The sequence below is a fragment of the Empidonax traillii genome, unplaced genomic scaffold (assembly GCF_003031625.1).
Source record: "Empidonax traillii isolate 1590-97213 ecotype Southwest subspecies unplaced genomic scaffold, ASM303162v1 scaffold156:size1289327, whole genome shotgun sequence".
Taxonomy (NCBI): domain Eukaryota; kingdom Metazoa; phylum Chordata; class Aves; order Passeriformes; family Tyrannidae; genus Empidonax; species Empidonax traillii.
In genome coordinates, this window is record NW_020955349.1 from 203,725 (window position 1) to 221,047 (window position 17,323).

Consider the following 17,323-nt stretch of genomic DNA (forward strand, 5'->3'; position numbering starts at 1 on the left):
ATGGGTTTCGTGGACAGACAATAACTACTTGGGGTGTGTCTACATGTAGATGGCTGTGAAGTAATTGTGGGCATGAAACTGAAGCTCAGAAAATCCTTCATGTTCTTAATCAGAAATAAAGCAGTATTAAGTCTGGTGCAGAGGGCTGTGAACTGACTGACTGGTCCGCACCAGTGAAATGTGAACCAGCAGAGGTCCAAAAATCCACCTAGAGATGAATTGTTTCAGCAGCATCTAAGCTGGCTTCTCTTCATTCCTTCCCAAGGTTCAATTACAGTTCTAAATTCTCAGTTGATGAGGCAGATACAAATTACCAGGTCATTCTTCACAGCCTAGGAGGCTAAGTTCTCTTTTTTTCCCAACCTTTTTTTTTTTTTTTTTTTGCATAGGATGTAGAGGTGAGGAAACAGCATGGCTTAGTCATTTCTGAAATGACTGGGTAATCTATTCATATATGTTGTGAGAAGTTCAATAGTAATCCAGAGATGAGGACAGAAAAATGCAGACTGGCAGCTCACATCCTCGAGAAACCAAATCTTCAGATCTAAAAGGTGTATTGTCAAGGTGACCTGGACTAAAAGACCTTTAATGTCTAATAGTATGAGAGGCAGCAGCACACATTGTCTACAGGATGTGGGCTGAACAAAATTTGAAGAATTTAATAATTTAAATGCATTAAAACCCACACATTCACCTCAAAATTAAGCCACACCTTGTGGGTGACAAACACTAAATTTCTGAGACCCCACCATTCACAAATTCCCTGACTGTAAAACACTGTTGTTCTTCCATCATATGGATTTGGTTTCAGCAGTCACTCAAAAACACATCTGCCAGTGCCCCTAACTAGCACTTTCAGCGCTCCTCTAAAAAGCTTTCAGAGGAGAGTTCTGAAAAGTAAAGTTAAAACATGTTACACCGATTCTTGCTGCAATCTCAGTACTATCCAGAGAGCTCAGTCAAGTGTGTGTGTGTGTGTGTGTGTCACAGTGTTCACTGGGGACTTGTGTGCAGTGGGGACTGTGGTACCAGATCTCCATGGTAGGATGTTCTCCAGCTTGTCCCATAGACTCACCATTCCCTCAGCTCTAAGGACGTGGAGCAGGTGGCGATCTCTGGTCTCTGTCCCTCATTTACCGAATCTCCCTCTCAGATTTTATCAAAGGAACCACAGTGATCTATTGCAACAGGACTTCCTAAACCAGCAAAGAAGAGGCAGGATTTGGGCTGCCCTGCACAGTTCATGGTGAAATGTCATTTGGTGATAAAGAGAACTCAACACAGTGATACTGAATCTCACAACTACGTGGGACTGTTTCCCCTCCCTAACTTCCAGATTTTAACACCCATGTCTCACAGGACAGAAAATTCAGAGGTTCTGATGTCTCCAGTGCCTGAAGCTTCTGCATTAAGAAGGAAACCTCGATATTCTTTGACAGACACAGAACCTAAAGGACCCCCTCCCGTATCAGGAGACAGGCTCGTTAGTGCAGGATGCATTGGCAGTTAAAGCACCACGGAAGAGAAAAAGCTGACCTGGCAGCCACAATGCATTCATTCAATTACTTTGGTGCTCATGTCCTCCTATGTACAGGACTTGCCCAGAAGCAGTTAAGGTATATACAGGCAGTTTTTTAAGCTGCAGCATACTGGAAGAAGACTGAAAGCAATAAGGAGTTCAATGCAGCTCAGAAACTGTCTTGCATGATTACTCTGTCTTCAAAAACCAAGTCAGGCACAAAGGGAAATAAAAATAACCAAGGCTGGAGCTTTGATGCTTCAAGAGAGGAAAAAAAAAAAGTCTGTGCCCTCTTTTCCAAGCACAAGTGAAAAACTACATTAACTAAAAAGAGTGCTTGGCCCCATGCACTGTGCCATATTGACAACAGCAACTGCAGTTTAATCAAAAAGCCTCTATTGGCAGAGCGTGGCACCTTGATGGTACCTTTAAATTCATAAACATCCCTCCCTAAGAGGGATGAATTTGCATGTTAGCTTGCAGAGAACCTTCCCCGTCAATGTAAAATCCTACAACTCCACTGCAGTCTGATGAGCTGTACTAGTAATTACTAGCAGGGAGTTTGTCCCAAAATCTCTGGGTGCAAACCAGGGCACACTTAAAAAAGCATTTTCTCACTCTGTCACTCCCACTCCCACCCCCACCCACCCATCTCCTGGAGTAAATTACAAGAAAACTGACTCTTCTCCATCATTCCCATTACTTAAGTGATCTTAAATTATTCAAAGGACTGGTTACTCTCCAGCCTTATTAATTCAAGCAGAAAGTGTGGAAAAGGGAAGACTGACAACACACAGAGCAATTCACTTCCTATATCCTAGCAAATATATACAAGGAATCCATTTTCCAGAAACCCAACCGGTACGCACGGTAAGTGGAGCAGAGCGCCCACCGTTGCAGGTTGCTTCACACGAAGAAGATGTCATGTCAAAAGAGTGCCAGGTAAGAAACAGCTGGGTGAAAGACTTATGTGACCGTGTGGATAAGTTACAAGGGGCTTCTCCTTCACTACAGAGCACCTATCCATCTTCCTCTCCGTATATACACACATATATACACACACATACACGCACACACAGAGATAGATGGATAGATATAAATACAGGTGTGCACACAGGCAAACACACATACATATATATATATATATTTATATATGTATATTTTCTTTTCCAGTTCTTGGAGTGGTTACAACTACTTTAGTCTACAAGGCATCCTAAGGGCACTTCCTGGCTCTAGCAATAAAGTCCATCATATTGTGGAGAGAAGTAAAGGGAGTATCATTGAGGGAGAAGAACGGAACAGTTTTCTATCTTGTATCATATCATGTAACACCTCTGAAAACTATCATTGTTGTTTCTGAGCCCAGATATTTTCTCCCTGTGTTCCGGGAGGGCAAATGTTCATCTTGTTCAGCTGCTGTGTACAGAGGTGCCACTATGTGATTTTTCCCTTTTCAGTGGATAAGTAGTTGCTTCCAAACAGTGTGGACTGTATGATAGATCATCATCCTATGCATCAATTTTTTGTTGGTTTGTTTAAAGGGAGATTAAAAGAGTTTTGCTTTCTTCTTCATGTCGTTGCGTCTCCAGAGAGGTAACTTGTCAAACTCCTGTATCGTCATGCCAAATATTTCTTGAAAAACTTCAGGCGCTAAGTGACGCTTAAAAAAAAAAAAAAAAAAAAAAAAAAAAAAAAAAAAAAAAAAAAAAAAAAAAAAAAAAAAAAAAAAAAAAAAAAAAGAAAAAAAAAAAAAGAAAGGAGAAAAGGCAATGGTCAGTCAAAGCCAAAGAGACATAAGAGGAGGTAGGAGTGCCTTAGAGATTTCATGTTGCTGTGTAAGAGCCACTGCTGGAAAAAATAATGCTTTGGCAATACATGCATCCAAGTCCTTATGAACTCGAGTGCCCAACGAATCAATTAAACATCGTAAGTTTTACGTGTGAGAAGTTTACAAAGGAAACCAGGGGAACTATTTCAGCTGCTGAATGAGCAAGAGACAGAAAAATTATTTGTCTGAAGTCATCCAACAAGCAGCGATAGAACAGAGAACAAAACCAGCTCCTGCACGCCCCTGTCCGAGGCTTTAGCAAGTCACCTCTGCTTACATATGGAAGTCCAAACAGACTGGGTTTCAGGAGAGCTCTGCAGAAGGGCTGCAGGTTGACATGCTACATTCAGAGTTCTGAGAAGGAAGATGTCTGGCCACACTAACTGTCCAGCACACTACTGCTACTGAAATATTTTTTGGTGCTGTCCTGTGCACAAGTTACCTCTTGTCCAGCCACTTTAGAGTTCACTGGATGGAACTAGAGTTCCCTGTAGCACTAATGTAAACCAGCATTGAATTCTGACTAGTGATCACGAACCTAGTAGTCTAAAAATGGGCATAAACCCAAATTACCCAAATTTTTGTGGCTCCTTCCATTCATCTCCACAGAAGATTGAGTAATTACAAACGACTTAAACATCCCCAGGATTCCACTGGGCTGCTTAAGTCTTTCTAATCCATAAAGTTGTAAATTATTTTTATTTGTTGGCAGTGATTTAAATTCTTGTATTTCTGGATATCATCCAATCTAACTAAGTCATAGGACTCGTGACTTTGGATTGTCAAGGACGGCTGACACTGACTCTCAGGTAAAAGATGATCCAAGATGGAACAAAGTATTGCTCCATTCCAATATGGAACCTATGACACCTGTGCAATTTTGGGCTTTTAAAAAACCCACGAGGATATTAATAAATGCTTGGAAACATAAGGGGTGAGAAGCTCAGTCCATGAGCAGGGAGACAGGGCCTCCCAGCTCAGCACAGTTCACGGAAATACGGCTGCTTCCTCCCAATGTCTGATTATTCTTTCCCTGATTAGTGCTGAGAAATCTTCCCAGTCTAGCCAGGACCCACACTTCAGTGTTTCAGCTGTCACAAACGATAAACAACTTCAGCAGGAAAGAGCATTTAGGAACTTGCTTCTCTTACCTCAAGCCTGGTTCTGTCTACATCTTTTAGTATTTTATTTCGCCCTCTGTTGGTCACCATGAGTATTTCATATGGAAAAATCTGTTAACAATGTATAAAAGGGGGAAAGAGAGATATTTATATTTATATTTATATTTATGGTCTAAAGCAGAAAGAACAAAATGTGTCTCATTTTCATAAACAAACAAACATTTGTTTTCTTTTTCAAAGGAAGTAACAGCTTCTTTTTTCCTTACCATTTTTTCCTAATGTTGCATGGAAGACAAGCCAATCTGGACATAGCCAGGGCTTATTAAGTATTGAACTGCCTCATATTGTGAAGCCACTATGTACTTGCCCACCCCACTCATTTTTATGTTGTATAAAATACATCCTCTGCCTTTGGTCAGACAGAGTCCTTTCTAGTCAATACACTTTCTCATCTACCAATGTAAAAGTTTATTAAAGTAACTGCATTTGCCACTCATTGGTCTAATGGTTGTCAAAGTGTGGACAGCTGTAAGGATAGACAATTAATGAGTGAACTTCAAAAAAAATAAAAAAAGAAAAAAAAAGGCCACTGCCACTGCATTCAATAGAATTTATCACAACATTTTCTTCACCTTTTTGGATAGTTAAAGAATTAAAAAAACTGCCCACTGTGTTTGCTGGCTGTGCCATACACACATGGATTAAAGGAGATACTTTTGTAGACATATTTGTCCTAAGAATCTTAATCTGCTTCAGAAGAGTATGTGTCCAGCACATCTCCCATTAACATTTCCCTGGATTTCCCTTTACACTGCAAAGAATGTCCAGAACTTAAACACATTCAGACACTGGCAAATAATCAATTCCTGACTGCGTGTTTTACATGCACAGTTCTTTAAAGTAAAATGTTTACTGTCAGTGGGTCTCAAATCAGCCTAATCCAACAGAAACAATGCTGCTTGGAAAGGGTTTGGAAAACCTCAAAATCGGTTCCTGGAATCATCCCTGGCAAATAAAACTCTCTTCTAGGATTTTTTTTTTCCTCAGGCAGACATTTCCATGCCTAGAATGACTTAGGAGAGCTTATGTTCCATCTGCCAGAGCCTTTCTAGAGCCTTCTCATCGCATGTCTCTGCAGACTGGGAAAGCAGCATTCCCAGACCCCTCACCCAACACCTACTGGGGTCAATGAAGTTTTTCTGTAAACTTCAGTTGTGACTGGCTCAGCCTTTACTGCTGTTTGTGGGTCTTGTATTCCTTGCCCACTGGGCACAGGAGTGAGACCACCAAAACTCCTCTGCAGAGAGTCTGAGCTATTATCAAATGTGATTAATTACATTATTTTAACATCAGAAGAAATTCAACTTAATCAACTTCTGTGCAGTAATCGGCAGTTAAGTTCATTCCATTGTTAACAGCTGTCCCAATGAACTTTCCAAAAATATAATAAATAACATTCAGGCATCAGTGAACACACCACTGAGTTTATTGTAAGTAATAGTAACTTAAATAACGTGTGCTTACATACCAATTGTAAGATATGATTCTTATGAGTTTCTGACATTGTCACAATTGTACAGTTAAGTCTATACTTGGAATTACATTGTTTATGTTTGATACTGGAAATGGCTACCATATACAGCATTATAGGAAACTAAAATGTAACTTTTCATATTTAAACAGGCAGAGTTTAAGTCAAGATCTACGGTCATAAATACATTTTATATTTAAATATTTGCAACAAGGCATGTCTCGATCTGGGTTGGCAGGATGCACAAATTCTGTCCTTTCTGGAAAAGATTTGGTCCTTCTTAAGTTTACTAATTTTTGCATGTGTTTCATGCTGACTTTGAATTAGCTTCTCTTACTTTATCAGGTTTATGTTAGTGTTGGCTCATTGACGTGAATAAAAATAGTGCCAATTCATACATGCTCAGAGTATGGCATCACCTTTATAAACATCAACAGAAAGTGATGGCTTATCTCATCAAAATTGCCATAAATTTTATCATTAATAATACTGACAGAATTTGTCACCCAAAATAACATCCCAAATCACTGGGTGCATCAACAGCAGTGGTGGCTTTAAAAATTTCTATTGCACTGAAAGAGAAATTATTTGGAATAAAAAGTAGTAGCTCAGGAGCTGATAATGTCCCCAAGGTCTTATTTATATAATACATAAAACCACTTGTAACTATACATTGCTCTGGGGTCTCAGCTTATAAAGCCAGGGTTATTGCCTTGTGCAGTTTGTCTGGAGGTGACTCGGAAGCACAGGTAGTCATCTGGTTTGCAAAACCAGCTCCTCACTTAACTGTAGAAATTCTGATCCTTGTAACTTTAGCAAAATCATGATTTCATGGAAGGTTCACCAGGAACAAAGATTTAAAACACAGCTCTGGTTTAATTCCCTCTATATATTATGTTCATTTTTGACTCAGACATCTCTAAACATAGCTGTAAAAGCATTTTAATTTGTATCTTAAATTATAATTAGCTGATATTGTCTCTTTTTCCAGTGAATCTCCTGAAGAGTTTCTCATATAGGGAATTCAACATTATTGACAGGTGGTCAGGCTAACAGTGCCGAGAGCTAAATAACAGCTCCAGACAAACATCCAATCAGAGATCCACGTATTTCCCTAATTGTTACATTATGACAGCCTCCACAGTGTGTTGTGAGCCACAATATTCTGCATCTCTTTTCAAAATGGACAGATCTGAGACCTTCCCACTGAGCCTGGCCTGCCACTCCGGCTAGTGAAAGTCTGACAGAGAACTGCCTATTGAGCACTTTCAGTATCCTTCAGGTTCTCTCTAGAAAAGCTTCCTTATCCCAGGAAGCTCCCCTGGGCTGCCCTCAGCCTGCCTGAGCACTAACACCTGTTAACAGGCAAACTCCAGAACAAAGGGAGAGGTTTGGCACAGAAGGAGCAGGGACTGAGGTGAGGTAAAGAAAAGCAAGGGAACTAAGACATTTCCCATATTTTATCTGCATTTCACAGTCAAATCTTCACTGTCTTGAAGGAAAGTGAATAACATCTGCACTTGCCTTTGGCTCCAACATGTTAGGCATAGATACTCCTCTGTCCATTCTCATTCCAGGGACATGACCATCCGGGAGGGACTGCATCAGATACAGGTATACATCAGACACAGAGGTTACACACACAGAGGGTAAAGGCACTCAAGTAGTGGTGAAAACAAAGGTGAATTTGCCCTGAGACTTCCTTCAAGTCTTACTACTTAGTCTTATTTGACAGATCATTGCCATGGCTACTGTTTGTTACTTCTCTGAGGCTCACAGAGGGATCCTTCCGTCCTCTCTGCCACCACAGCCTCCTGTCACTGCCAAGGCTGGTGAGAGCTCCCCACTGAGCCTACCAACATCACTTCCCAGCTGGACCTGGGCATCCCAAGAGAGTGGTAGGCCCTTTCCCATCCCAGTGACTAAATCAAGTTCTTCTCTAGTCAAATACACAGAAACATTAATTCAGATCCTCCCCAAGAGTATACAAAGCTCTCTTACACCTCTGGGCTTTCCTTCCTGTCATTTATCGTATCAACCGAGGGATTTTTTTTTTTGTTGTGGTTTTTTTTTGTTTTTTTGGTCTCTACAATGGGAAATTTTTACTATGAACACAAACAGGGATAGGGTAAAAGGTGCTGTTTTGGACAAAGGTACTGTTTCTAAGGAAATAACATTTGGAGCACAATACACGGACAACTCTGCTTCCCTCCCATAATCTTATTCTCTTTCCAATCATCATGATTTTGATACACCATTAACAAAATATCCAACTAATTAAACTCTTTTGCAAATTGCCATTTCACATTGCGATTGTGCTGAGGAGCCAGTCAGACTCAAACCATTCTGGAAAAAACCCTGCAGGCAGTATTTGAAGTTGAAGGGTTTCTATTTGCAAGCACACCTCTTTCTGGCTCATCTTTGATGGCAGCACTGTAGAAAACTATTGATCAGCCATCTTGTCTGGAGAGCAAATTCCACGGTAAAAATGAAGAGTTCAAAGCTCCTGCTACGGGAGAAAATTGCCTCCAGGAGAGACTTTCTATATGTCTCTGGGGCCAGTGCTAGAGAGGCTGAAAATAAATCCACCCTCACATGTCCAGAGATGACTACTACAGATAATTCATGTATAAACAGACAGTGGATTTTACAGAGCAAGTCACAGAACTGGTGTGAGCTGTCTCAACACGGCTCTGGGGAGGTAACAAGAAGGAATCCGAGGCTGTGCCCATTTTTTTGTGGATAAGAATCTACACTGGTGATTATGCTTAAACATGCAGGAAAACCAAAGCTATTGTCTTAAGAAACCCTTCCCTGTAGCAGAAATTCAGACTTGAACAAGTAGATGCTCTAGGTTCTGCAGTCAGTTGATTGATGAAAACCCGTACTCTACCTGGAAATCTGAAAAGCAAAAGAGAAATCTCATCAGCTTTGGAGTGTGGAAGAACAGGAATCAGTGACAACCTGCTAGATAATCCTTGTGTCTTCTGGTCTACCTGATCTTTCCAAAAACCTACCTGATTGTCTAGGGCCAGAAACCTTCCTAATTTTGGACTTAGTTTGTAGATTCAAACACTCCCAAGTATTGCAGTCCTTTTTATTTCGAGCAGGCTTCTCATTCAGGAAAAGCAGGTCACTTTGGCAATATTAAGAGATCCACAGCCACAATCAAGTGAATAAAGAGCCAATTAAAATTCAAATGTGTAGAGCAGGATTCAGCTCAAGTAACTTCTATCACAAGGGAGCTGTCTAGATTCCTCCACGGCCTATTAAGAGACACAAGCACCAACAGAAGATGCCTGACCATAGGGTATCTAAACTAGTCAGGATCAATCTCACTTTGGAAAATAACTCTCTCGCTCGAAACATTTCAAAACATTAACTCTTAAAGTGTCATAACTTTCACAAATATTACTGTCAATTTTTATCAGGCCATGACTGATACCCCATCTAGCTCAGTTATAATGAAGATCATGAGCAGCAGTGGGGATTAGAAGGCACTATCCATCCTTTCTTGGCTGGGGCACATTATTCAGACTACACACTGGATGGTGACTTTCAGAGACAGAAAACACCATATCAGAACTCAGTTCATATTCCTGATAATACACACGTTACTCACTTTCAATCTGATCCAATGCTAAAGCAATCCCTTGGCATAAACCAGATCAGTTCCACATAGCAGATTTGGCAAAATAAACCCAGCATTTCCTATAGGCATTTGAACTGTTTGAGTTAACTGTCAATTTTACCAGGGGAAGTAAAAAAGTACTGAGCAAACACAAAGTAACCACACCCACAACTTTAAAGTAAACCAGCAGAAATGATCCAATATCATAACAAAAAGGCTCCTCAGCCTTACCTCTAACAGCACCACTCACATCCCCGTAACTGTTGTACTGACCAAAATCTGTAGACACTGGCTGTAAAAGGAAAAGAGGAATATGCACATAAATTCACAGGTCATGACTTCACAAGCAGGTTGGTATATGGGACAAAATAAATTGCTTTATGTCTTTTACTTCCCTCTGAATTTTCACAACATTTCTTTGTGGGAGGGGAAATTAGGTTTTGTCTGACTTCGGCTGGTCTTATAAGAAACATTAATCAAACTGAAAGTCCAATGCAGTTAATATGGAAATAAATATCATGGATAATTAAAGCCACCTTTCGCTTCTCAAAATCACCATCTTCTTACCCTGTGAAGTCCATTTTTTCCATACCCAGGGAGAGAAGAGGTTTTGGAGGCTGAAGCATGTGCTGTTGGATGAGGAAGGGAAAATATTTTACTGGAAAAATCCCATGGAAACTCAAAAATTAGAACATTTGTGGAATGAACTAGCATAAAACACACAGTTAAAGTAGTCAAGCAGATATACAACCAACTAAGACACACTGACTTTAAGAAACTAATCTTTCAGCTCCAAACTCAACACAAACTTTCACACATTCTCTAAGTTACACGCAGCTTTTATCGTGCCATGGTGGTGGGTCATCAAGGAAGGGCACTGTGGTTTTGCCAGGCTCAAAATCAAAATATTCTCCACTGAGTTGAAAGTAACGCTCAAGGATCAGCCAACAGCACCAAAATAACTTTTTATTCCTTATCTAGATAAAGTTTTCCCGTGCAACTTAAGAAGGGACCAAGATAAAGCACAAGGAGAATCCAAGATCAGCAGGATTTGGACCAGTTTCCTGTTAAGTCTGCCATGCAGGTCCATTCAGTTCCACTCTCCTAACTGGCACATGTGGTTTATACATCATTATACCCTCTGAACCTTTCATGAATTTCCTGTCTATCCTTCCTACTCAACGATTATTGCACTCGTGCTCCCAGTTTCTGCTGCTGCCCAAGCCCAGATGCATGTGACCAGCACACTCCATTCTCTCTTATTCAAATGCTGGAGCTTGCCACTTGTTGCTACAATGGAGAAAAGGGTATTAGTTTTGGTCCTGTAACACTGTAGTTGACAGATGTTTGGATACTGACTTCAGTAGGAGAACTATGGGAATGGGCAGTGCTAAGTGAATTCAAACAAGTTGAGAATTTGGCATTCTGAACCAAAATTATAACTATTGAAATGTCAAGGGTGTGCTTTCAAACACAGATAAAAACGTGGATAAATATAAAGATTGTTAGCATAGTGATCAATAGCAACTCTCCAGTTAATACTGCTCCTTCAGACAAGATCCTCCAAATAAAAATGCAATTTTTTTGTGGTTTTTAATGTTATTTTTACCACAGAAGGGTGGGGAACGTAGAACTTGAGGCATTGTTGCTGCCAACAATTAGCAGCTTTGGGAAAGATGCCACTGATTCCATAAAAGGCAGCTGATGACTGCATTGATTATCTCTGCAAAAAGGGATGGGCACATCTCAAATAAAGGAGTCCTCCATCCTGTGCTAAGGTGGATAAAAAAATAAGCTCCAAGTTGAGCAGGTAGACTCTGGCCCTGTAAAAATTACAGACAGTGAGGGAGAGCCACAGGCATCTTCTCCAAGGCCATCAAGGCAACACACTTCTACACCAGGGAACACAAGGAAATCTTGGTCTGCTTGGCAGCTCCTCCAGAGACTCCAAAGAAACTCATCTTGTCCCTTCTTGACTCAAAGTACAGCTACAGTTACAATGCACAGCGAATGAAAAGAGCGGAATAAAATCTCCAAAACCTTCTCTAGAGGTCTAAGATGTATATCAAAATGTGGGATGAGGCAAAGATTTTAAGCTACCAATTAACCAAAGTTAACTTTTTTCCTTTGGCTCTGGAACAGAATACACCCAAATCAAAATGTCAGCCAAGATCAAAACTCTGGCTGTGTTCAAAATATGCAGCTCCTCTGGTCAGCATTGCTGATTATCTTTCCCTGGGAGAAGAGACTAAATAGGAATAAGAACCATCAGTTTAAGCAAAAGGTGCTATTGTACTTGAATAGCCCAGCCTATCAGCATGTATGTGATGTGACAGTCATCAAACACTTTAGCTCACTCCTTATCTATATTAGAAAATTTCTCTCCTCAAAATTGCCTGAAAATCCTCAACTTCATATTTCTTCTGATTAAAATCCAACCATGACACTCCTACCCTCACCAAAACCTGGTAATGAATTAGGCCACTCTTTCAGGGCAGATCATCACACACACACATTTCAAGCAGTCTTCCCAGTTGTCTCTCTTCTGGGACACTGCTTGATATGTGTAAAGACGGTGTTTATTAGTCACTGTTCATTATTAGCTCTATTGCCTACAGGAATTACCTGGAGAATCGTAACGACTGGCAGAAAGGGCTGACCTACCGCGACTCTCCTTTTCCATCTCTTCTTTCAATATTAACTGTCCCAGACCAGAGTTGAGCTATAAATGGCAATTAAAAGATATATCAGTGAAATAAAGCTGATCAAGACAGCGGTAGAAATAGCTTACAGAGAGCAAAGGGGCCATTTCTGCATGGTGTTCAGAAATAGCGTGAAGACAAACTCATAACCACCTTCATGAGCTGCTCCTCCTGCAGCTGCCGGCGCCTCTGTAGCTCCTCATCATCTTCCTCTCTTCCACTTGATCTGCGTCTCATGTCAGCTCCTGCTTCCATAAAACCACAGTACAGAGACAGCTTTGTGTACCAGTTCAACCACAGCTTGAAGATTTCAATGTCAGTTCAAAGCACTGGTCACTTTGATTTGCTGAATAAACAGAGCACTAATTTCTTGCAAAGTCGAAAGACTTTTTCAAAACTCTCTCTTAATAAAACTCACTTGGATAGCCCACCCTAGGGTTATCAGGCTTGCTGTAAAATAAACAAGAACTTAAACTGCACGTGAGCTCCAAACCAAGCAATGGTCCTGGATACAAAACCAGGATTCAATGTATTAGAGAAAAGGAGATCACACTGCTAGTTCTGGAAACATGGGGTTTAATAGCACCAGCAACTAGATCAGGAACTGAAAACTTAAACTCTGATTTACATTTACACTTTTATCAAGATTCAGAAAAGTAAATCTGAATTAACATTTGAAATGGAAAATTAAACTATTAGTCTCCTAAATGAATACTCATATTTGAAATAAAAAAGGCATTATTTTTAGTCTAAAATGAAGTAAAGTAATTTGATCCATTGGATAATGCTAAAATTAATTAAGACACAGGTGTTCTATCTTTTAGTTCCTTAGGTTTTATTGAATAATTTTTATTTTCTTGAATATTCTTAAGAAATAATCCAATTTGGATGCCAGGACTCTTCTGTGGATATATAGAATGTGATATTGCTGCGAGCATTTAGACAGCAGTTGTATTTTTTATTTCACAGGCTCTATATGATATAGCTATTTTCCAACCCTATGCTGGACAAACTCAGTGTTTCAAGTATGTAGATGTTTCAAATATGCAGATGTTTTATCCTTGTAACTCATGTTTGTCAGGCTGCAATCCTATCTACAGGACATGTTCAAAAAATTGCTGCTGCATGTGCAGCCCCTTCAGTCAGTCACTGAGCTCTCCCACCCTGTGTCTCCTCTCCCAGCACTTCTCTGAAGATCCCATTGTGATGAAAGCCATACATTCCTTCACAGAAACCTGAAATGAGCAACACCTTAGTGCTTCAGACAAGTCTTCATGAATGCACCAGGCTAGATAGCTTATTTTATGCTATAGGGGTAAATAAAAATTAACAGAGGAAAAAATACAAAGCCAAAAAAAAATCTAAAATGATGATGCACATGAATTAAAGAAAAAAAAAAGAGAGATATGTTTAGTGCTACAACACAGAAGAAAAATACAAGGTCTGAAAATGAGGACTTTATTTAGTCTGTTAATTGTTCCAATTCAGACATTGTTTCTTGCCATGAAATTAGTTGTGTGGTTGGAAGCAATAATATTTTCTGTGGCACAATTGCTATTAGCTTAGGACTAAAAGTTTAAATAGAATTACTGAAAGAAGTCAGGCTTGTGTGACACACCACATTTTTTAGGCTACTGCACTAGAGTTCACAAAATCTTTCTGTGGGTTAGTCTGTGTGATCGGTTCCAAAGTCCTTTAGCAAAACCTCTTCTGCTCAGGCAAATTCAACAGTTCCAGACATTCAGCTGTCTCACCAGAACAGCTGCACTTCATGGGGAACATCTGGAGTGGACACCACCTTTACTACCTGTTTTTTCAGCTCCACTATTGACCTGCTTTGGTTATCAGTACCTTTCAAGTCGCATGGCTGTACCGTTTGCTTTCGCATACCTATGGCAGCAAGGGAGGGAGGACCTGGCCAGTGGTCCATCTCAATCTTTGGTATCTCGTTGGGTGCTGGTGCGTGAGCTGCTGGGAACTTGGAGGACTTGATGATATCCTCGGAGGACTTGCTCTGTGCTGCCAAGGCAGCTGCATCTAGATGGCAATCAGGGAATTTAGCTACGTAATGATCTGTATCAATGCAAAGGTCTTCCTTACTCTGGCAAAATTTTACTCTTGACAAGAAGTTAATTTTCAAAAGCAAACATTTTCATGTTTCGCTGTTCTAATTGCAATTTGAAGCAAGGCAATGCCTTTCTCTTGCCAATAGGTTGGAATCAAACCCTCCTCCACTCCCACATTCCCACCCCCAAAATAACCCCAAATCAGTTTTGGATTTTACTAGGGTTTCACAGTGTAAGAATGATTAGCCAAGAGTGAAAAAAATTCACCCTGGGACTATTTGCCAATATCTCCTAAGGACAGCTGATTATTAATAAAGATGAACTCAGATTTATGTACTGATCTGTCTTCCCTCTAGGGCAAGAAAACAAACAGTTCAGAGGAACAGTACTAATTTTAACACTACTAATGATAATTATTTCCCATATTTCTGTGAAAAGCTGCAAAGCAAACAAAAAATAGAAACCTGAAACAAATATATTTAACTAGGGGACTTTTTTTTTTCTGCTGCATGCTCTTGCTTATAGCATGCAGTAGTAGTAAAAGCAGATGCAAACTTATTAATAAATACTCAACTGCATTCAGATCAACTTGGCTGGGAAAGGCACTTGCAATGCACTGAACCTCACCAATAAAACAGCTCAGCCATGGGCATCCACTTAAGATTCCATTCTAAGCCAAAGTCTTATGAAAGCATGTGAGGATGTGCATTATGGGTTTCACTTCTTGACGTAAAAAAGAAAAAAAAATCCAATAGGATTCAGTTTACATTAAACCCAGCCTTAACCACTTCTTAAGGTGCAAACTGTTAGCTCAAATCACCTTCGCTTATATGAAGCTATTGTATCAGGAGCAAGAGTTCTGGCCTTTTTTTCCTTTTCTCTTTTTGGTTTAAAAACAGAAAGACATCTGTTAACGAAGTTATGCGCTGTTCGCTCATCCAACACGTTCAGGGTAGTTTAGAAACATCAGTATTAGATATCATTGGTAATTCCGACCAGTTCATGACTGGGAAAACCTAAGCATAATTGCAGGCATGGAGGAAGAGTTTACAAAAGCATGACTTCAAACAGTACTTACGTATTAGAATTGGTGATGTCAGAGGTTAAACATTCACATGTTAATGGGAGGTGAGGAGATACATTAAAACCATATAAAAATAAACAGAAACAATGTTAAGACTTTTTCCAAAATGAGCATATGGTTTGAAACTTAAAAAAAGAAAGGAAAAAACCCTGATGCAATACCAGAGCAGTGTAATTTGCAATTCCTGACTGCAGAATGGACTTCTGGGCTTTCCTACTCAGCTCAGTTCAATGGCTCTCAGACAACTGCTCATCTAAACCCTGTAGTACTGCTAATTTGCCACTTAACCCTAAATACACTTCACTGGATAAAAAGTCTGCAAAAGAATGCCAACTCAGAGTCTTTAAGAAGTGGAGTCATCTGTCTTTCACCACAGTAAATAAAAGTCATCTCCTACGCACAGTTTTGTGTTCACAGCAGGAGGGAAGAGTGAACACACCCCACTGTAACAGGACCTTGTCCTGCAGTACTAATGACAGGCAAGGCAGTGGCCTTCTGCCATCACTGGCATTTCAGACTTGCTATAGCAACATCAACACCAAAAAGCTTAGTTCACTAACACTGCCGTCCAACTCAGAATCCAAACACCTGGAAAAACAAGTAGTGTGTACTACCTGGGGTGTCTCACAGGGCCTGAGAATTTAAAATCAACCCTCTCAGTGATAAGTGTCACTTGTAATTCCTTCACTAATTAAAGATTCTTATTTGAAGCCACAGATACATTCAGAATTCCAGTTTGATAACAACATCTCAATCTTTGCTGTTTAAATAAATTACACTGTGTCTGTTTGAAGTAAGGATATTGCAAGAATTCCCTGTCAGAGAAGACTTTGTTGTTAATGCATTTTAACATGACCAGTACCTGTATTTTGAAAATATAAATTTAAAGAAGTGAAATATTGAAAGGCATCATAATGCTAAAGAAACAGCAAAAGCCCAGCTAGTGGCAATTTTGCCATTAATATCCACATTAATCCAGATTAAACCATATGATCCAAATGAAACAACATGCTTTAAAACATAACCACTTGGCAGGACATGCAATAACAGCTGTTTCAAACTTTGACTACTAAACTCTTATGATTACGAAGTAAAAGCTGAATGCTTTTCACTAATCTGCACACCTTACAATTCATTTGACATTCCAGTTTTGAAATAAAAAAGGAAAAGATCATTTACCGTGTTGTTTGTAGATGGGCGGTTTCCTGTAAATGTTGACACCTTGATCTGTGATATTAAGACACAGAGAAAAGGGAATATGAAAACTACTTCTATTGTACGTAAAGATAAATCCAGCACTAAACCAAAAGACAGACCAAATCAAGGATGTAAACAAGAAGAAGCCAGAAAGCTATTTCTAGTATTATACAAAATCAGATTACTTAAAGAAAAGAAAACATAAGAACAAGTGAAGAGTCAAAGACATGTGGTATGAAGTCCTTTGGAGATAATTCTGTAACATGTAGATGCATCAAATCATGACTTTAAAGTGGAATAAAAGTTAGAGGAGAAATGTAAGCAGGCAAGACATTTCAATGATAAAGATACAAGCCATTTGGGGAAAACTACCCCAAATAACTTCTGGGGAAAATTGTGCTTCAGCTCAATTTTCTTTCCAGCTGACTGGCTGGACTGAGCAGAGGAGAATGCAGTGAGCCTATAATTCACTCCAAAATCCAGAGCACAAAATAGCTGCCTAGGACACTGTTTTGAACAGCCACACTTCAGTGAGTCAAAAGGGATGCTTTCTTTATGCAGTGTTAGCTGATATGCTACTGATTCTCAAACCACAAAGATAGATTTTATTACTTTTTTTGTGACTTTTTTTTGGTGACTTTTTC

At 39.7% G+C, this 17,323-nt stretch overlaps 1 protein-coding gene across 18 annotated transcripts in view; it reads right to left on the reverse strand.

The window, feature by feature from the left end:
• Positions 1-340: 340 nt before the first annotated feature.
• Positions 341-17,323, reverse strand: part of ABLIM1 (actin binding LIM protein 1) — a 134,573-nt gene continuing 117,590 nt past the window's right edge. For 4 of the 18 annotated variants that reach the window (XM_027884870.1, XM_027884865.1, XM_027884874.1 and 1 more), the window contains 10 exons: positions 16,662-16,709; positions 14,223-14,363; positions 12,486-12,577; positions 12,256-12,352; positions 10,198-10,259; positions 9,862-9,922; positions 8,893-8,900; positions 7,524-7,598; positions 4,499-4,579; positions 341-3,179 (listed from right to left, as the gene is read on the reverse strand). In XM_027884870.1, coding sequence (XP_027740671.1) covers positions 3,066-3,179; positions 4,499-4,579; positions 7,524-7,598; positions 8,893-8,900; positions 9,862-9,922; positions 10,198-10,259; positions 12,256-12,352; positions 12,486-12,577; positions 14,223-14,363; positions 16,662-16,709 — 779 coding nt within the window. In that variant the 3' untranslated portion in view covers positions 341-3,065. Of the gene's footprint in view, positions 3,180-4,498; positions 4,580-5,932; positions 7,599-8,892; positions 8,901-9,861; positions 9,923-10,197; positions 10,260-12,255; positions 12,353-12,485; positions 12,581-14,222; positions 14,394-16,661; positions 16,710-17,323 lie in introns of those variants that run through there. The other 14 variants (XM_027884876.1, XM_027884872.1, XM_027884879.1 and 11 more) reach the window with 8 other exon arrangements.